This window comes from Medicago sativa, chromosome 8 (assembly GCF_051527215.1).
Source record: "Medicago sativa cultivar Bolivia chromosome 8, Bolivia_mono, whole genome shotgun sequence".
Classification (NCBI taxonomy): Eukaryota; Viridiplantae; Streptophyta; class Magnoliopsida; order Fabales; family Fabaceae; genus Medicago; species Medicago sativa.
The window spans coordinates 38,572,934-38,594,632 of NC_140756.1; the positions used below are offsets into that span (position 1 = coordinate 38,572,934).

Genomic DNA, 21,699 nt, shown 5'->3' on the forward strand with positions numbered 1-21,699 from the left:
GATTGAAGATTTCATTTTGTCGTCACTTTAGGGAGGAATTCTACCTTCTGAGCAAGAAACAGCAGTGAAAAAACTTTCAAAAACGTCTGGACAAGGAGTTATTGAATTTAAAAATTAACACTCATCTGCAAGCTCCAGCATACAAATCTGGTTCAGCTGCTAGGTCACTGCATTCATAAAGAAGAACGAATGTTGATCTATGAGTATTTGTCAAATAAAAAGTTTGGACTTCTTTTTATTTGGTGAGAATTCTATAATTTGTAAACTTTTTATTTTTTACTAATCTGTTAATGTTAGAAATGCAAAAATTATTTCAACTTTTGGTTTCATAAGAATTATAAATAGAGTCTTGCTAACAAGGGACCTAAGGGCATTGTTTAAGAAACGCACAAAAAGAAATTCTTTTTTGAAAATACAAGTCAAACAGATGTCAAAGTCATAACTACACAAATTCAATGTAAAGTTACTACATTCGCATGCTTAAACAATGCTCTAAGGGCACTTGTTAGCATTTTCCTTATAAATATATGCATTTTCTTACGACATTAAATTTCTTTTCTATTTTTGATTGGATAGATTCCACTAGAAGAAAGTTGCTAGATTGGAATAAACGCTTTAGCATAATAGAAGGAATTGCTCAAGGATTATTGTTTCTTCACAATTACTCAAGACTCCGAATTATCCACAAGGATTTGAAACCTAGTAACATACTCCTTTATGAACACATGAACCCCAAAATTTCTGATTTTGGTGCTGCAAGAACGTTTATGAAACAGGAATGTGAAGCAAATACCAGCAGGATTGTTGGAACATAGTGAGTTTCCCATAGCCTTTCAAGCATCAAAGTTCTGTATATTTAGTTGATTTTTTCATATGATCAACATTTTTTATTTCCCGTAGTGGTTACATGTTTACCGAATATGAGTTTTTTCAACAAAGTCAGATGTGTATAGTTTCGGAGTGATGCTCCTCGAAATTGTCAGTGGTAGAAAAAATAATAGCTTTTATAGTGATGACAAGCCACTAAATCTAGTAGGACATGTATGTGAAACTGTTATCTTGACTCTCTCATCTAACATATAATTTTTTTTGTGTTGTTTAATTTTTTTAACATAAGACTAATATTTGATCTCTTAGGCATGGGAGCTATGAAAAGAAGGTAAGGTTCTTCAGTTGGTAGATTCAGCACTAAAGGGTTCTTTTTCCGAGGAAGAAGTTCTAAGATGTGTTACATATTGGTATATTATGTGTTGAGGAAAATGCAGATGATCGGCCCAGCATGCCAAATGTTATATCAATGTTAACAAATAAAAGTAGAGTAAGTGTTTTTCCTAAAAAAACCAGCATACTATGGTAGAACAAGTACGTGCAAGGAAGAAACTTCTGTTGAAGAAATCTTTGTGGATTCTACATATTAAACTTCGTGCTCCCGTCTAATAAAAAGGTGTATGTAACAAGTTGTTACATTTGTTGAATAACTAAAAGATGATCCATATGTTGCATGGAACAAATTGTCACATTTATATTGTACTTATTGAAGGATTCCTACTGGATTTGAAAGTCTTACCACACGCTCTTCAGTTTTATATACATATTACTTAGCATTGACCGATCAAAAATAAAAACCTAGCATCGCGACTAGAGTTTAAAAATAAATACAATCTCAACATTTATTGAATAACTAGAACATGTTAGTATCATGTATGGTGTCTATGTTGTGTTAGTGTTTTATAGCTGAGAAGTAGTAATTTTTTAATCTTATTTTTTCTTAAACACTTCTTTGTTTTGGTTTCTTTGCATCATATTCACATAATCTTTCAAAAAATGAAATAAAAAAACACACAATCCAATTAGTCATACACACATACAAATTAAAGAATAAAGAAGATCATATACAGAGATAGATCTGGAAATAAATTTGAAATTAGATGCTTCATGTTATGATCAGTGGCGGCATGGAAAGGAAATAATAATATAAAAATGTAATGTGTTGTACAAAAAATCAAATACTTACATTCTTGTTCTTGCTAATACTTGTTTTGACCATGCTTGTAGTTGCATTAAACAAAACCGTAGAAGGAATCTGATGAGCACTTTGAAAGTTGAGGACAGGTATTGTATTTAAACAAAATATCTGAGAAGGAAAGATAGTTTCCCACTTTTGAAGGTCGTTTTTAAAAACGCATATGATAGTAAATGACTTGTTGATCAAACTCATCCAACAAAAAATGCTATCACTACCACTACAACATAATTGAGATCTAGTAACAATTTTAATTGTTACTAAATAAAGAAAAATGTTACTAATTAAATTTAGTAACATTTAAACAATTGTTAGGTAAAGTCTATGTTACTAAAAAGTTTTAAAAACTGTTACATATTTATATTTTTGCAACACTTTTTGCTTTACTAATAATATCAAAAAAATGTCACATTTTTATAAGTTGAGAAGTTGTCAAAAGTGTCGTAGAGCTGTCTATACTAAAAATTGTGAATCTAGAAAAAAAATGTTACATATTGAAATTTTGAAAAGCCGGATTATCTATAGGAATTTTGCAGTCAATAATGAATCCAGAAATCAAGTAAGTTTTTTACGATCCATGTAAGTTACAATACTAGGCATATATACTATTTTGAGTCTAAACCAGCAAACTGGAAAGAGCAGTTCTGCTCAGCTTGTTCAAAATTGCAGTCCATAGAATTAATTGTATTTCAATATCTAAGAAAGGATAAGTACATACTTTTGAGACTATTTAGTACATACAATGTGTATCTAAGAAACTCAGAAGCTTAAACCAAAGCACATGATCGATACAACTGTATTTGCAAAATAATTTAGTAGAAAATCCTGACAGGTAGAGCAGAAACCAAAGTGACATGATAAGGTGAGGATTCCTAGTAAAATAAAGTTAAGAAAAAACCCAGTAATGAACTTTTGTCCTATGAATCTGAAGGTGAGGATTCCTTGTGTTTTTTTATTGCTTCAAACATGAAAAGTTTATGCAAAATGTGAAAAGGTTAGCTTTAGAACTAGAGAATCATAAATGTGAAAACTATGCAAAATCTGTCCAATGAAACTAGACATGACGGGAATAAATTAACATGAACATTTTACCATCAGGGCCAATTGTCTTCCATTTAGAGCAACCTTCTCAAAGGGATCCTTTTCCTCATGCAGTAGAAGAATATATGGCAAAAATTATTTATATGCTGAGATAAGATATAGAGCTTAATTAATTTTAAATTAATCAAAATCTGTGACTAACAACGAACAATCTAAAACCATAGTATGCAATATTATCAATGCAAACAGAAAGAATATACCTTTAAGGCTGCTTTTGGACAATTACATGCTTCTAGTAGCTCTTAAAAGTATTTCAGAAAATTATCAATACTTGAGGTATATTTATCTACTGCAGTGGCACCACATAGCAAAATCAGCCCCCAACCAATGTACACAAGTATCCTTTCCTCTCCAACAGCAACCACTGCCGGAGCTGAAGTAGCAATAGTTTGGTTGTGCGTGACAGGAAACTGATTGGCTTCTGTACCATCGAGGAACCAATATCCATTTCTTCAACTCTAAGTTTCCAACAATTTGGTTAAGATCGAATCTAGAATTTACACACAATCGCATTCCGAACAAACAATTTCGTTCATTTTGCATAATCGAAACACATTTAAAGAGCATAGATGCGGCAGAATCACATTACTGAGATTAGAGAAGTAAATAAAATTTCGTTCAAGCATTTTATCAAACAAAAAAAAGTATTGTACCATAAAGGTTGATTGAAGCATTCTATCATACACTCGTAAAAGAGCAAGGAAGCTATCTTAAGTCTACTCAACGCCCAAAACCAAAACACCACTTTAATTACATCCACAATCTCAACGTCCTTCGCTTGGTTATTAAAAATCCTCTCGTTCTTTTCTTTCCAAATCGTCCAAATTGTAGCATGCCAAATCATCCAAACCCCCTTCTTGATCCTTTTTGAGGTCACCTCACCTTTCCAACATTCAAATTGCGCAAAGAGGTTAGGAGGAGTAACAAAATTAAAAACAAGCCAATTTAAAATTTCCCGCCAAATCAAGGATGTAACATCACAATAAAGAAAGAGATGTGTAGACGTGTCCACCCGTCTACAACACAACTCACAATTTAGAGACCAAACCGGGAGTAGGTTATGGTGAAGTGCAAGGTTAGCTCTCGTCGGGATACGATCAAGAAGTAGAGTCCAAGAGAATGCCACTACTTTGGACGGAGCTGGACTCCTTCAAAGCAAAGTAAAAATCCGTTCCTCTTGACCACTCACTCCCTCCTCCAATAGCAAAATGGCTTCCAACACGGTATAAGAAGATTTAACCGAAAAAACACCTTCCTCATCCGGGAGCCACACCCACTTGTCCTCTTGTTCATTGAACACAAATCTTGGTTTCACCTCATTCAAATGTTGCATGGTATGCTTGCAGTCAAGTCAACTAAAGTCATAACTCCATCCAGTTTAACATACTAAGAAATTAGTTCATCATTGAAAAAATTTCCAATAAGCAGGGATGGGTTTACAAGACATGCAGTTACCAAAACAAAGTGAGAATATGATTTAGAAGAATAGTCTTTCTAGATCCAAGAAAACAAATTTTAATTGTAGCTGGAACGTGGTTATCTACATAAGTTTGTCGATGCCGATTCAATTCATTATTTACGCCAGCAAATTGTGAGAAAGTCTTCCCAAATCTTTTCCAATTTCCCCCAATCAAGGAAATGTTCAAAGCAAAAACAATGAAACACAGTAGAGTTCATGAATGATAAATTCTCGGTCTCAACGTGAAGAGTTGTCACTTTTCTTTGAGCCCACTTTACTTGCTTCAATAAGAGAATACAACCCATGACAAAGCCTAAATCAAGGATGATGCATAATTCTGTAACAACCAATATAGAGCCATGTTCCTTTTGCAATTCAAATTCACCCACTTTCAAAGCATTCAAATCAAGTTCATGTGACGACCTGATGCTGGAAAATCAATGATCGTCGAAGGCGTTGTTAACCAAATTGGAGACGAACAATGCACATTAGATTGTGCTGTTGAAAAGAACGTTATCACACCACCAGGACCAAAATATCGGAATCTGGTGAGTTTTAGACACATTGATTGTGTTGGTGCAAGAGTTTTGTTCAAAGAAAGTGGTAAAAATTTCACCTTAATGAAGTGAGCTAGATCAATTGGCAAAGATCTTATGTGAGGTGATGCAACCGATCTAGCTAGAAGATTCAAAAGATAGATTGCAATACCTTGTGACTGTGTTGCAGTAAATGGCACCAATGTTCTCGTAGTTGGTTGGTGGTAGTGACCAAGAGTAGCGTTCACTCGATGATTTGATACCTCAATGGTCGACGGAACTATTTATGCTTGTTGGTCAACAATTTTCTGGACTGTGTCTGCAGAATTGACATCGATAGATTAATGGATATTGGAGAAACCATCATCAGCGACATTCACCACTGCTTTCAACATGTCATCATCATGCGCATTACTTGCTTCATGTTAAAATTTCTAAGAAAAAAATCATCTTCCTCATCCATATCTCTAACTACAAATCTGATACCCTTATGTGAAGCACCCAAAAAGGCCTTAGTGGTTTCTTGGAGATTGGTGCTTGATAGATTAACAACGTGAGAGAACCTGTCCAAACGAGGTATGATTCCATCTCTGCATCACACTTGTTGTGCTTTCTTTTTTGTAGATTTGGAAACTGCACAACACTTGTTTCTTCTTATCCCTATCAGTTTTAGAATTTAAAACCAAAACTATTTTTGGCAGGGTGTGAATATTGTTGAACATCAGAATATTATTTACTTTCTGCAACATTGTGGTATCAAAGGAGGTAGAAAAGGCAAGTAGTTATCTCTATAGGTATGTGTGGCTACTGTATGGAGCACTTGGTTAGGACGAAACCAAGTTGTATCTAAACGAAACACTATTGATGTAAATGGTATTGTGTCACACATTAAGATGTTGTCGTGACAGTCGCTTGTAGGACGAAAGGGAAACAATCAAGGCACGCGTAACTTACTTTGAGTGGTGCTTAAGTCTCTTTAACTGTTTGTAAAGCTTCTTTTGCTATTTTTTTTTTTATTCTGGGTTGAGTATCTTCCCCATGATTGAAGTATGATGCTTGTAAAAGAGAAGAAAATAAATACAAAGATATTGTGTTTCCACCTTTTGTCAAACTCAAATTTCTCAATGTTGGACGTAGAACGATGATATCTAATGTTAACAACTTTTTTTATCTATAGATTATGAAGCAATGTTCATTAGAGGAACTTTTTAATAGACATCTAATTACAACTTGGAACTAAAACTACAAAATTTATGATTTATGTATAAACAACACAAATAGTCAAATTACTACATCTTCCTCATAAAATAGTTCATATAATGTAAGTCATTGTTTAAGGACTAAGGGAGGGTAAAAATATATATTACATTAACTGAAAACATATACGATCTTTATTAAAATAAATTAATGAGAACTACAATGAAAGAAATAACATTTTGAGAATTTTTTTTTACGAAGACATAAGATGAGTGTATTTCATAAAATTTATCATAAACCAAAATAACATATTCAACCCATTTTTTATTTAGCATACATTATAGCCTGCATTTAAAGTCACTTCAAAGCACAAAATTTGTTTCAAATGAGTGTATATGACCATATATTGATTACTTATATTTCCCCCTCTATTTCACATGAGGTAGAAACTGCTGTTGTAGAATAGGTGTTGGTGTTTGGCACTTTAGAAGTTGTTTCTCCATCAAGGATGTCTCTTCTAACATAAAATGCTGGTCTTCTTGGTAAGGTTGTGAGTTCATATTTGTTTGTTAACATTGATATAACATCAGACATTGTAGGTCGGTCATTTGCATATTGTTCTACACATAAGAGACCAACATGAATGCACCTTTTCACTTCATCAGGAACAAATGTGTCATTTAAAGTTGGATCCATTAGCTTTATATACTCACCCTTATTCCATAGCTCCCATGCCTGTTAGTAATTTAATAGAATTAGAAACAACGATTAATATTTTTTATTTTAAAAAAAAAAACTCAATGATACTAATTTGACATACGTATCCAATTAAATTTAGTGGGTGATCAACATCATAGAAGCTATTGTTTTTTCTTCCACAAATAATTTCAAGCAGCAACACTCCAAAACTATAAACGTCAGACTTTGTAGAATAAATTCCTTCCATGGCATACTCTGGAGAAATGTATCCACTGCGCCACCAAAATTTTTGAATAACCTCAAATAATTTGTATATGGAATATTCAACAATAATATATTAGGAGCAAGTAAAGCTTAGAAAACTTACTACGTCCCAACAATCCTGCCGGTATTTTCTCTGGATTCCTGTTGTGTAAACATTCTTGCCATACCAAAATCAGCAATTTTTGGGTTCATATTGTCATCAAGAAGAATGTTGCTTGCTTTCAAGTCTCTATGAATGATTTTGAGTCTTGAATACTTATGAAGATAGAGTAATCCTTGAGAAATTCCTTCTATTATGTTGAAGCGCGTTTTCCAATCCAGGTACTTCCTTTTTGTACAATCTTCCCAATCGAAACATAATAATTCATGTTAGAATATACACTGCTTTGAACATTACATACAATAAAAACAAATTATGCTTCTTAGTTGGGCCAATAAACAATTAGTTAAACTATGTTATTTAGTATTTTTATATATTAGTCGTTATTTGTAATTGCTATGCTTATTGTACATTCTTAGGGTCCTCAACATATTCTCACCAAATAGATAGAAATCCAAGCTTTTGTTTGGCATATATTCGTAGATTAGAATCCTTTCTTCTTCATGAATGCAACAACCAAGTAGTTGTACAAGATTTGTGTGTTGAAGTTCACATATAAGTACCAATTCATTATTGAATTCCAAAATTCCTTGTCCTGAAGATCTTGAAAGTCTCTTTACAGCAACTTCTTGTCCTGTTGGCAAGATTCCCTAAAGTGGTAAAAGAAATATCAATTATCTAAGAAATGAATTCAAAAAAATGTGGATACAATATCAGCGTGTAAGAGATATCAACCCTCATATTGCGATCGCAATATTACCACATTAGCAAAGTTTGTTTGAAACATTAAGATAGTGGCACAATTGTACTAATAGAAAGAGTTGAAATAGAGACAGAAATTTAGAAATGAAGAAAGGCAAAATATGTGTCTAATATGTCGCTAAGTCTTAGAAACGTTAAATTGATGACCAATTTCTATCATAAGATCAACTTCTTTTTAATAGCATATAGTAATTTAAACCATGCTTTTAAATAAACTTAACCACTAATGTATAATTACAATAATTTAACTTTTAAGTCACCTTATAAACAGGTCCATAGCCTCCCTGACCTAACTTGTTTTCAGCGGAAAAATCCTTAGTTGCTTCCAAAATTGTTGCATAGTCTAAAACCTTTATATCATGTCCCTTAAAATAGTCTTCAAGATCTTTGAGACCATGGGATTCATTAAAAGCTACCAATTTTTGCATCTCAGTTTTCTTTGTTTTACTTTTCTTCCCTGCATAGCCAGAAAAATATAAAGAGATGTAGAGAGAAAATAAAGGGGTTGGTTTAAAAAGTATGTAACAGGCTATTTTGTAAGTATTTCAGTACCTTTAAACCCATATTTTTGTTTCTTTATGACTAGGAATGTGATGAATGTGCATATCATGAGTAAAGCAGCTGCTATTACAGAACTTATCCATATCCACTTTTTTTTACCTGCATTGACTGTTAAAAGAATATATGTTTTTATGATTTATGTTTTTCCAGCATTAATAATGCAAATTGTTTTCATAAAAATATTTGTAATGGTGGCATAAGTATATTTGATTTAATTTGTAAATATTTGTTTTTATGATTTTCCAGCATTAATAATGCAAATTGTTTTCATAAAAATAATTGTAAGGGTGGCATATGTATATTTGATTTAATTTGTAGAAAAGGTGTTTTATCTAATAGGTTTTGTAGGAGAAAAGACATTATATATCTAAGTTATTCCTGTAAAAATTAGACATAAACTATTCCTTCCTTTAGAAAAGAAAAGAGAATGACTGTTGAAAAAGTATTTTATTATTAATTTGCTCTTTTATATTAATATATATATATATATATATATATATATATATATATATATATATATATATAATATTTTCTCTCAAAAAAATATAAATAATGTATACAGTGCAAAAGCAGTCGATACAACAATTAAATTTTGACCCATAAAAAAAAACAATTAAATCCCTCAAAAAAAATAATTAAATTTTAGTCGCTAACGTCATATATTTTAGAAATATGTACATTCATATCATGTATTTACACCAAAACTATAGTAATTGACATTGCCCTTTATTATAGAAAATAGAGAGGATCTCAACTCATTTTGTATAGACATACTCATTTTGATCACATGTGGTTAACGCAGTTATGAAATTCTAAACATGTTGTGATCCGAGCAAAGCAGGCCTTGCGCCTGGGGCACAGGAGAGTAACCAAAACGAGATTTTTAACATCCAACATAAGATTTTAAGGTATATATTTCAACAACAATCATAATTTCTAAATACATTTGCAAAAGTAGTTTGAAATGGCATAATAGTTTAACATTTAAACATATACAGGCTTACCATGTGTAACACCCATACTAGAAATTACCTAGGATATCTAGTATGCTCGTTAAACTTGGCATTGGATACATTAAAATTACAATAATAAAATTTCTTCCGAACATATCATAAAATTACTTGTCTATACATTTAAAATAGTGCCACTGACGTGTACAACATACATGCAATGACAAGTAAATATAATTGTCCAGCTTCTTCTTCTACTTCATCACGAACTGCCCTGCTTGCGATCCACCTGTGCCTCTGAAATAAAATAAAAGGGATTGGGGTGAGACGGGATGTCTCAGTGAGTTCCACCTATCCTAGGCTGTAGGCAATCTCAGGGAACCTAGGATCGCCATCTGTCTCTAAGATCAACCCTTTTTGGGTTTATACAGTTTTGTCATGCATAACTGAGCGATCGGGGGATAACTAGGATCGCTATCTGAAATACTGATTCAATCCTGATACTAATGCTGAAATCATACTAACTATTATAGTCATAATGTCTGTCATATTATGTTAGAAATGTTAGCGTTGAACAAACAATATTATCTGAGTTGATTTTACGGAATAAATCCAGGTGGAGTAACCCCGGAATTTATTCCACTCTGACCGGTAATAATTCCAACTGGCGGGAACCCAACTGACGGGGATACCGGACTCCTCTGATTATTGTGGGGTCATCCTCACGGATAGTGCCCGTTCCAACTGGCGGGAACCTTTCGTATCCAACTGGCGGGATAGCGAAAGCCACAGCTTAAACATGTTTTAATATTATAACTTGAACTGATTTCTAATAACTGAGTTAATCCTCAACTCCACTACTGACGGGGAGATAGAGAGGAATAACTTAACTGATTTTCTTTTAATGAAAACATCCTGAAACTAATAATAAAGACGTAGTGATTCCGTCTTTGTTCTGAAATTAATTCGGATACTAACCTATTCAGGTTCTAGGCATATCGTTGTCATATGCCATTCCTAAAAGGTTATAAAATTTTCCCCATATCCTGATAAATTAAATCCGACTAATTAAGCCGAACATTCATACTTAGAATTCTTTACTTTCCAATAATTGGAAATCTACCCATGAATAATTTGTTTCAATGGCCATTTTACTCTAAACATTCCTTTACACAAATAAATATACATTATGGTAGTGTATGATTAGAGGATATGCATAATACAATTTCGGCTACATATTCGGAAATAATGAGAACTGGAGTCTTAGCCAAGCCAAACCATTATATTACCTTAAAAGTGTAATTTAATTTAGCTAAGAGTCAAAATAAAGTAATAAAATCAAACAATTCTCACTTTACGTAACGTTAGCCGAAATTGCATATTTATTCATTCTCACGTAAAACTTATCATAATATTTTTCCTCTAACTTCTACATTACCATAATCATATTTATCAACATAAAAGTTATTTTAGAGTACTTTAGCAAGGGTATAAATCTTAATCATATTGTCACTAAATTATGTACTAATGTACTAAATCATATTCTATTATTCTAAAGGCATAATTTAACTACCCAAAGGGAAGTTTTCTAACTAAAGGAACTCACCTCGAATCACTCTTGGAAAAATTGCAAAGCATCTTATCAACAGCCTGCAGCTTCTGCTATCTCCAAAACTCCATAATCAATTTTCTGAAATAGCTTATGCCTTGACTTATAGGTCTTGACATTTTCCGAAACAATCCAACCCACTTGTGACATACTCCTAACTCATCAACCAGCATATAGAAAAATTACCATTTCAGTCCCTGCACCAGAAGTTTGCGGTTTGGCTATTTAAGCACTTCCAAAACAGCTTAATTACTATTTAAGCACTTTTATCATCACTAAAACAGTTTATAATTTTACCATTACTCATATACCAGTTTAACATATCTCTCCTAAACTGGTCATTACAAAACAATACTTGAAGCAACTCAAATTCCAATTTAAGCTATTTTCCAAACGGCTTAACTAGAAACTTATGACTTTTAGCATATCAATTTCAATTCAAGCTTTCACACATAATTCCAACATGAATAATCAGCCCTTTTAATCACTTACAAATCAGTTTGAATCCACAACTTAATCATTTAAGGCCTTTTGATCAAAACAGCTTGACTGACAGCTTATTCCCTCTAAACCATTCATTTTCTGTTCAAATTTTCCAGAAGCAATCCCGACATGTTTAAACACCTCCTAAACCAATTATACAAAATTCCAACATGTTACAATCAATAATCACTTGAAATAGCTTATGGGAGTAACTTGCACACTTTAAGTCCTAAGTTCTCACACCAATGCTCCTAGCTTATTATCATTCTTCATACCATATTTCTAAAAAACGATTAATACACATATTCATCTTGAAAAACACATACAACATGCACCAACTTGAATTGAATAAATTTCCATGAAAAAGTGATTATGCCATTTACCTTGTGATTAATCCTTCATGTGTGCCTCAAAATCATTCTTACAAATGAATTCCCATGAGATTAGAGTGAGATTGAAGATTTGGAAAAGTCATGGAGGGAAGGGCGGTTAAGACCAAACATAGAGGGAAAAAGAAATTTCAAGCTTACTTCTTGATTACAACACCACCACTTGCTTACTTGATGCTTAAGCTTGATGTTTCTTTGAAGAAATTGAAGAATTTAGGGTGGTATGGTTATGGTGATGATGACCGAAAATTTGTGATAGGGAGGGAGAAGAGAAGAATGCTTTGGAATGGTTTAGAAACTTGGAGAAAATGAGAGAAAAATGGTCCATATTCTTTTTAAGAAAAATCTTGAGCTCCAAAAGACCAAAATGCCCTTTAAGGAAATAGACACTTCTACCCTCTATTAATTTATAACCATATAATTCTTCAAGTTCATTGGAATAATGTGTGAGGTATTTACCGATTAACGTCGCATTTCTCAATAAATAATTAACCCTTCAGAAATTATTTTCGTTCCACATATTCATCTGATACAACAATTTATTTAAAAATCAGCGGGATATTACCTCTACCCCCCTTAAAGAAATTTCGTCCTCGAAATTTAGAGTTTACCTGATATTAAGTACAAATAATTCCTCTATACTTTCAATCTTAGACTTCCACATACGTCTGTTACCAACTGATTCTCTTTATCCGACTAAATTATCGGTTTCCCTTGTTACGTAAAGTCTTCCGACTACCTAGCCATAGATACAAATGACTTGAATTAATATGTTAAACTGATTTCAGGACATGTTTTCCAATCTCATATGTCGAAAAGATTCGATAATAACCTTCTTGTCCGTGATTTGTGGAATACATTATACACATTTCGAACATAGTGGATTGTAAAGCTAACCGATGCATCTGATATATTTCGAGTAAATTTCCTTGTTCCACATACTCTTTATAAATTGTCTTAGGTTACTCCTATTTTTTTTTTTTTTACCTTTACTGAATTCTTGAAAAATCTCATATGTTTACTAGAGTGACACTTCTATTGACTTCGTCAACTTTTATCTTGTCTTGGACGGATATGACCTTTGAATAATCTTTCATGCTATGTCCGGTCCCAATAAAATTTTATTTCTGAACTATGCCACAAATAACGAGGTCTTATAATGATAATCGTACCATACTCTGTATAAGATTGTCCCTACTCAAAACAATATATGTCGTTAAGTTTATTCCAACGAATGTAAGAACTATTTCAACTTTCTCCATTATTCAACATATAATTAGGATGTGTTACTTCGGATATCTGTTATGTTCTCTATTAAATGAATTCAAACATGGTGCTACCTCAAACATTTGATGGAAGTACTAACTGACGAGTACAATCCATAAATCATATCTAAATGCAAAATGTACTAACTGATGAGTACATTAAATACAATTCTTATCTGAGTAGTAGTGCACTGACTGACGAGTACACAATACACGAGGTAGTACAACTGATAGCTTAAAACATGACATATATTTGTAGTCATTCAACTTTGCTTCATCTATACCAGATTTTAAATCAATCACGATACACCTTGATCATACTAGGATGAGTAGAAAGTATCATCATAGATCTTCTCTTGAACTTGTATGTTCAAAATATACATTTCATTCTTGTACAATATTGTTATAGCTGTTACTCTAGGGAATGTCTTATCATCTTTTCTTAATTCCATACTCATAACCTGAACATGTGTAGTCCCATACCGTAGCTCACATAATTTTCTAACTTGTGTGATATCAATCTTTTCTTTACCATCAAAAAAATACGAAGTTTAAAATTCCCGAACTTCACAACAAAATTGTGTTTAAGCATACGCATTCTTGTTCTGAGTAGCATCTTTGCACTTAAATACCTGATATTCCATGAGAGTATTTCAAACCAAAATAAAATCATTTTGATACAACATCCATATCTGTTACCTTATACATGACTCCTTTTTTTTTTAGCTAAACTGATACTTTTAATTCATTCTTTGTAATCACCAAGTCGACTAACTAAGTTACATACTAGAGGTAATTCCAATTTTTCTTAGATTTAACAAGGTAAGAACACTTTCCTCCTACTCATACTACTTGAACTTTTAATATCTGTGAATTATGCAGTTTGGAAAATTGTTTAATTCGTCTCTTAAGATTTCCCATAAATATCTCATTCAAAGTCTTAAACTTTTGCACCTTATGTTACTTCTTGCTGATTAATATCTCGCTGCGCTACTCTGATTTATTAGTTCACTTCGCTTAGGCATACTGCTCCAACCATACTATAAATTTCTCCATCTCATTACTGCATGTTATGAACATGGGGCTAACTTTACACTTCTTGCTATTTCGAGCACCGACTTGTAATCATTGACGAGTCATTTTCAAATACTGCAATTTTTCTTTAAACATGCACTACATACTTGTTTTCGCAAAGTGTTCCTTGAATGATTCTCACATTCACATTATTTATGAACTAAAACATACTTGAATATTCGAGTCTTATTTCCATTTAGTTTGTTCTTGTCTGTATTGACAGTTACACTTACGATCTCCTCTGTAATAACTTCGACTCCCAAAATTCGATTTAGTTAACAAAATCATTCTTTTGGTTTTCAAGACATTTGCATCAGAAAAATCATCAGATAAAAATGTTTAATTCCTCAATACTTTACTTCATTCTTAACTCTTTTACACTAGCGACAATTTTTCCTATAGCAGAACCTTAAAAATAATTTTCAAATTCAAAAATCTTGATTTAATCTTTAACACATCAACCTATTGTATTCATGCGTTAATACATTCTTGTCCTCGACATTCCGTTGAAAGAGCTTGACATCATTCGTCCATTAGTTCACCGAACTTCCGCAACTTATTATTATTAAATCTTTATTTTCCGTTTCAATCGAAAATTTACATCTTGTCTTTGACCATTACCGGGATCTCTTTCCACTTATTGTTATACTTGTATTTCTTAGTTCGAAGAACAACTTAATATCGTGATAAATGCAAGGGGTCTTATTCAATTTCCTTATTAGTTTAACTTTTCTGCAATTCCTTGCTAATAAAAAGATACATCCAATTCGTGCTCTAATCCGTAAGGATCTTTCCACTATTATTTATTCATCCTTCTTGACTCTTATGCGGTATAGCATCTTCACTTTCTGATTCATAAATCTAGCACTTTAGATTTCGGGAGGTGCGACTAATCCAACATAGTTTATCTGACTTACGTTGTCGATTCAATGCTCGCATTGAGGGGCTTCCTTGGCTTTTCCAAAATAACTTACTTATTCCTTAATTAGTCCACTTAACAACTCAAGCATCAAAATCCAGCTTGTTCCATGCATTCGAGTCCTTCACTTCTTACATACTCTACTTCCACTGAAAACTTGTGAGTTCCTTTAATCGTCCGATGATTTCCTGGTGCCAAGTTCCTCTTTCTAATCATGCCGTCTTAAATTCGCACTCAGAAATATTTCTTCCTTCCATGCCTTACTTATGCTTCTTATACTACTGCTCATGTCGAGGTCGCAATAATCCCTACCGTTCAACGTGTCCATCGATATTGAGGTACTCCGTCTTAATCTTAACATTTCCATTATGTGCTTGAAGAATCTTCAGCTTCACAGTTTATCAGCCACCATCTGACTTCGAATACTTCCTTAGCAAAATTCCCTATAAACCTGACACCCTGACTTTCCTTCTTCTTATGCTTCATTCCTCCTAGGTCCTATTCAGCTCTCAGACATTCGTTCTAACTGTCATATACTAGATTGAGTTGATCAGGCTCAGGTAGATATGACATTTAGAATAAACATCCGGAACCCAATGGTCCCACTGCATTCTATTGAATTCTAAAGACCCAAGGCACGATCTGAATCGACCTGCTCTGATACCAAATTGTAAAACCCATACTAGAAATTACCTAGGATATCTAGTATGCTCGTTAAACTTGGCATTGGATACATTAAAATTACAATAATAAAATTTCTTCCGAACATATCATAAAATTACTTGTCTATACATTTAAAATAGTGCCACTGACGTGTACAACATACATGCAATGACAAGTAAATATAATTGTCCAGCTTCTTCTTCTACTTCATCATGAACTGCCCTGCTTGCGATCCACCTGTGCCTCTGAAATAAAATAAAAGGGATTGGGGTGAGACGGGATGTCTCAGTGAGTTCCACCTATCCTAGGCTGTAGGCAATCTCAGGGAACCTAGGATCGCCATTTGTCTCTAAGCTCAACGCTTTTTGGGTTTATACAGTTTTGTCATGCATAACTGAGCGATCGGGGGATAACTAGGATCGCTATCTGAAATACTGATTCAATCCTGATACTAATGCTGAAATCATACTAACTATTATAGTCATAATGTCTGTCATATTATGTTAGAAATGTTAGCGTTGAACAAACAATATTATCTGAGTTGATTTTACGGAATAAATCCAGGTGGAGTAACCCCGGAATTTATTCCACTCTGACCGGTAATAATTCCAACTGGCGGGAACCCAACTGACGGGGATACCGGACTCCTCTGATTATTGTGGGGTCATCCTCACGGATAGTGCCCGTTCCAACTGGCGGGAACCTTTCGTATCCAACTGGCGGGATAGCGAAAGCCATAGCTTAAACATGTTTTAATATTATAACTTGAACTGATTTCTAATAACTGAGTTAATCCTCAACTCCACTACTGACGGGGAGATAGAGAGGAATAACTTAACTGATTTTCTTTTAATGAAAACATCCTGAAACTAATAATAAAGACGTAGTGATTCCGTCTTTGTTCTGAAATTAATTCGGATACTAACCTATTCAGGTTCTAGGCATATCGTTGTCATATGCCATTCCTAAAAGGTTATAAAATTTTCCCCATATCCTGATAAATTAAATCCGACTAATTAAGCCGAACATTCATACTTAGAATTCTTTACTTTCCAATAATTGGAAATCTACCTATGAAGCCCAGATACGGATACCGGTACGGGTACGATACGATACGGGTACGCGAATACGCAAATTTTTTAAAATTTAGGATACGATACGGCTAGGATACGTCAACAAAATTTTTATACTAAAACTTATATGTATGTAAAATACTTGAAGAAAATAAACATTGATTAAAAGAACTCAACACAAATTTTATCTAATGTTGATTAACTGAATCATCTCTCTCTCATTACCTTCATTCACAAGTAGTATAATTTTAAGCGGTTCATCGAGAAACAATTCTAGTGATGCATATCTAAAATTTTGAATCATATATATCTCCACCGAATGTTTACAACATTGTCTCACTTTTTTACTCTTCATCTTTTTCTAGGATACGTATCTGTGAAGTATCTTATAAGTATCCTTGTGTATCTGCGGTGTATCGTATAAGTATCCGTTAAAATATTTTTTAAAATTTAAATAATTAATTCGGATACTTCGTGGGTGCGTATCCGCGAGTATCCGTGGAGTATCGGTATCCGATACGTATCCGGTACGGGTACGTCTCCGTTTTGGAGTATCCGGGCTTCATAGAAATCTACCCATGAATAATTTGCTTCAATGGCCATTTTACTCTAAACATTCCTTTACACAAATAAATATACATTATGGTAGTGTATGATTAGAGGATATGCATAATACAATTTCGGCTACATATTCGGAAATAATGAGAACTGGAATCTTAGCCAAGCCAAACCATTATATTACCTTAAAAGTGTAATTTAATTTAGCTAAGAGTCAAAATAAAGTAATAAAATCAAACAATTCTCACTTTACGTAACGTTAGCCGAAATTGCATATTTATTCATTCTCACGTAAAACTTATCATAATATTTTTCCTCTAACTTCTACATTACCATAATCATATTTATCAACATAAAAGTTATTTTAGAGTACTCTAGCAAGGGTATAAATCTTAATCATATTGTCACTAAATTATGTACTAATGTACTAAATCATTTCTATTATTCTAAAGGCATAATTTAACTACCCAAAGGGAAGTTTTCTAACTAAAGGAACTCACCTCGAATCACTCTTGGAAAAATTGCAAAGCATCTTATCAACAGCCTGCAGCTTCTGCTATCTCCAAAACTCCATAATCAATTTTCCGAAATAGCTTATGCCTTGACTTATAGGTCTTGACATTTCCGAAACAATCCAGCCCACTTGTGACATACTCCTAACTCATCAACCAGCATATAGAAAAATTACCATTTCAGTCCCTGCACCAGAAGTTTGCCGTTTGGCTATTTAAGCACTTCCAAAACAGCTTAATTACTATTTAAGCACTTTTATCATCACTAAAACAGTTTATAATTTTACCATTACTCATATACCACTTTAACATATCTCTCCTAAACTGGTCATTACAAAACAATACTTGAAGCAACTCAAATTCCAATTTAAGCTATTTTCCAAACGGCTTAACTAGAAACTTATGACTTTTAGCATATCAATTTCAATTCAAGCTTTCACACATAATTCCAACATGAATAATCAGCCCTTTTAATCACTTACAAATCAGTTTGAATCCACAACTTAATCATTTAAGGCCTTTTGATCAAAACAGCTTAACTGACAGCTTATTCCCTCTAAACCATTCATTTTCTGTTCAAATTTTCCAGAAGCAATCCCGACATGTTTAAACACCTCCTAAACCAATTATACAAAATTCCAACATGTTACAATCAATAATCACTTGAAATAGCTTATGGGAGTAACTTGCACACTTTAAGTCCTAAGTTCTCACACCAATGCTCCTAGCTTATTATCATTCTTCATACCATATTTCTAAAAAACGATTAATACACATATTCATCTTGAAAAACACATACAACATGCACCAACTTGAATTGAATAAATTTCCATGAAAAAGTGATTATGTCATTTACCTTGTGATTAATCCTTCATGTGTGCCTCAAAATCATTCTTACAAATGAATTCCCATGAGATTAGAGTGAGATTGAAGATTTGGAAAAGTCATGGAGGGAAGGGCGGTTAAGACCAAACATAGAGGGAAAAAGAAATTTCAAGCTTACTTCTTGATTACAACACCACCACTTGCTTACTTGATGCTTAAGCTTGATGTTTCTTTGAAGAAATTGAAGAATTTAGGGTGGTATGGTTATGGTGATGATGACCGAAAATTTGTGATAGGGAGGGAGAAGAGAAGAATGCTTTGGAATGGTTTAGAAACTTGGAGAAAATGAGAGAAAAATGGTCCATATTCTTTTTAAGAAAAATCTTGAGCTCCAAAAGACCAAAATGCCCTTTAAGGAAATAGACACTTCTACCCTCTATTAATTTATAACCATATAATTCTTCAAGTTCATTGGAATAATGTGTGAGGTATTTACCGATTAACGTCGCATTTCTCAATAAATAATTAACCCTTCAGAAATTATTTTCGTTCCACATATTCATCTGATACAACAATTTATTTAAAAATCAGCGGGATATTTACACCAAAACTATAGTAATTGACATTGCCCTTTATTATAGAAAATAGAGAGGATCTCGACTCATTTTGTATAGACATGCTCATTTTGATCACATGTGGTTAACGCAGTTATGAAATTCTAAACATGTTGTGATCCGAGCAAAGCAGGCCTTGCGCCTGGGGCACATGAGAGTAACCAAAACGAGATTTTTAACATCCAACATAAGATTTTAAGGTATACATTTCAACAACAATCATAATTTCTAAATACATTTGCAAAAGTAGTTTGAAATGGCATAATAGTTTAACATTTAAACATATACAGGCTTACCATGAATAGCCGTTGAGGCTGCCTTTATTGGCTTTACCAAGACATAAAAGTTACCATTGTCCCCAAAATTAAGATCTTTGGTGAAATTCCGTGAATAGAATATACATCCAGTCCCATTAGGATAATATTCTTGGAATCCGGTGCAATTACAGTTTCTCCAACAACTTGCCTTGCAATCATTGTGACCATGATTTGCATTTTCTTCAAATGTTGCATTATCCAAATCAGGTATACCAATCTTTACATGGAACATGTAACACCCATTCTAGACGTATCTAGAAAGTCTAGCATGTGTATTAGTTTGGTACTGGATGTTTTATCTTGGTTTTCGGGTGTCAAACATTGATTACGTTCGAACCTTTTTAACCTTTGATATCTCATTTTTTCTTGGGAAGGGAAAAAATAAGCAAAACCCTTTGAGAATCGAGGTCCGGGAGTTGTTTTCGCTACGGGAAGGTGTTAGGCTCCCATAACAACTATAGTATCCTACAAATTTCATTCAGAATAATCATCACTATTCCATTCAGAATCGAACAACTCAGCAAGAAATCACAGAAACACAATACACTTTCTCTCTCTTGGCAGTTAGGATCAAAATCCAGAGATTGAAGAACACGAAGAACATTCATCCCCAATCTCAAACCCTAACCGTCAAATTCATCACTAATTGCACAGAACCAATACAAATTTCCAGGAAATCAAAGCCAAAACTATTACAATTCAACAAATCTTTTCGAATTCATCAAAGTTCTCAGTGATTCTCTGTGAGAATCTTCATCACTGAACTTCTTGTTTCCTTGCAATTCAAGTGTGAATCCGTCAATAACTACGACGAATTCAACACGATCACAAGAAAGGTGTCAAGAGAGAGAAGAAGAGGATCAAAGTGGAAACGAAGAAGAATCCAACTAGAAAAGAAGAAGTAGAACTTCGTCCTTAAATCCAAACCCTAACCGAACCAATTTCGCAACCAAACCACAAAATCCACCATTAGATTCATCAATTCACATCGAATTCGACATCACATAAGTTTCACAGACTCAAAAAACACCAGAAAAGTTCGAAGGTTTGTGAAAAAGACGAAGAGTGAGAAGACGAAGAATCTCCGATTTATTTTCGGAGATTGAACCAAAACACTTACCAGAAGCAAAAGCAAAGCATCAGGATCCTTTTCCACCATTTCTTCGTTCGAATCTCCAAATTACAACGAGGTAATTCGTTAACTCTTCTCTATTTCACAGTTTCCTTCGCATGAGTGTGTTTCTTCACGAAAACGATGTAGATCTATGGTATTAAAAGTGTTTGATTTCAAGTTTTATTGAAATCTTTTGAAAAGAATTTAAACCGAAAAAGTTAAGAGTAGATCTACGTCGTTTCGTGTTTTCTTTGTGATTTTTGGTTGTGAATTTGTGTTCAGTGAAAGAAAACGAGTAGAAAGATGTGTAGATCGGAGAGGTTAGGGTTCCGTCGTCGGAATCTTCACCGGCGGTGGTCAAATCCGCCGGAGAAGATGATCGGAAGTTTTAGAGAGAGGGGAGAGAAGTATGAACCTTAGAGAGAGAAAGGGAAGTGTGAAATGAGGCCGAACCGGCCTCTTACGTTTATAAAGGGGCTTGAACCAGACCGGTTCATTTGAACCAGTCTGGTTCACCCCTGAACCCAAGCACTTCCACCGTTAGATTTAGGGTTTTGGAAAGTGGATCAATCCAACGCCTCTGAGGCATTTGGATAATCCGAATCCAGCATCAACCTTTGGGCCTGGGCTTA

General features: G+C 33.6%; 1 protein-coding gene and 2 long non-coding RNA genes across 4 annotated transcripts; 1 reads left to right on the forward strand and 2 right to left on the reverse strand.

The window, feature by feature from the left end:
- Positions 1–833: 833 nt before the first annotated feature.
- On the forward strand, positions 834–1,656 carry LOC146898974 (uncharacterized). The gene is made up of 2 exons (XR_015024117.1): positions 834–1,041; positions 1,138–1,656. It is a non-coding gene; the product is annotated as an uncharacterized LOC146898974 (long non-coding RNA).
- Positions 1,657–6,625: 4,969 nt separating this feature from the next.
- LOC146898975 (G-type lectin S-receptor-like serine/threonine-protein kinase At1g11330) lies at positions 6,626–20,185 on the reverse strand. Its single transcript, XM_085736670.1, has 7 exons — positions 19,933–20,185; positions 8,694–8,810; positions 8,402–8,598; positions 7,819–8,029; positions 7,383–7,620; positions 7,137–7,287; positions 6,626–7,051 (listed from the first exon to the last, which is right to left on the reverse strand). Exons 1-7 carry the CDS (start codon positions 20,183–20,185, stop codon positions 6,731–6,733), a joined length of 1,488 nt encoding a protein of 495 aa, XP_085592796.1. The 3' UTR covers positions 6,626–6,730.
- On the reverse strand, positions 9,750–19,569 carry LOC146898976 (uncharacterized). 2 transcript variants are annotated; one of them, XR_015024116.1, is made up of 5 exons: positions 19,054–19,569; positions 18,186–18,384; positions 12,128–16,299; positions 11,259–11,458; positions 9,750–9,949 (listed from the first exon to the last, which is right to left on the reverse strand). It is a non-coding gene; the product is annotated as an uncharacterized LOC146898976 (long non-coding RNA). The 2 variants fall into 2 exon arrangements; XR_015024115.1 differs by lacking the exon at positions 19,054–19,569 and having other exon boundaries at positions 18,186–18,951.
- Positions 20,186–21,699: the final 1,514 nt, after the last annotated feature.

Coding starts and splice junctions, on each gene's coding strand:
- LOC146898975 (XM_085736670.1), bottom strand. CDS start 20,185: ATGTTCCATGTAAAGATTGGTATACCTGATTTGGATAATGCAACATTT. Junction 8,599..8,693: donor ACAAAAATATGGGTTTAAAG/GTACTGAAATAC, acceptor CTGGCTATGCAG/GGAAGAAAAGTAAAACAAAG. Junction 7,621..7,818: donor CTTGGATTTCTATCTATTTG/GTGAGAATATGT, acceptor TCGATTGGGAAG/ATTGTACAAAAAGGAAGTAC.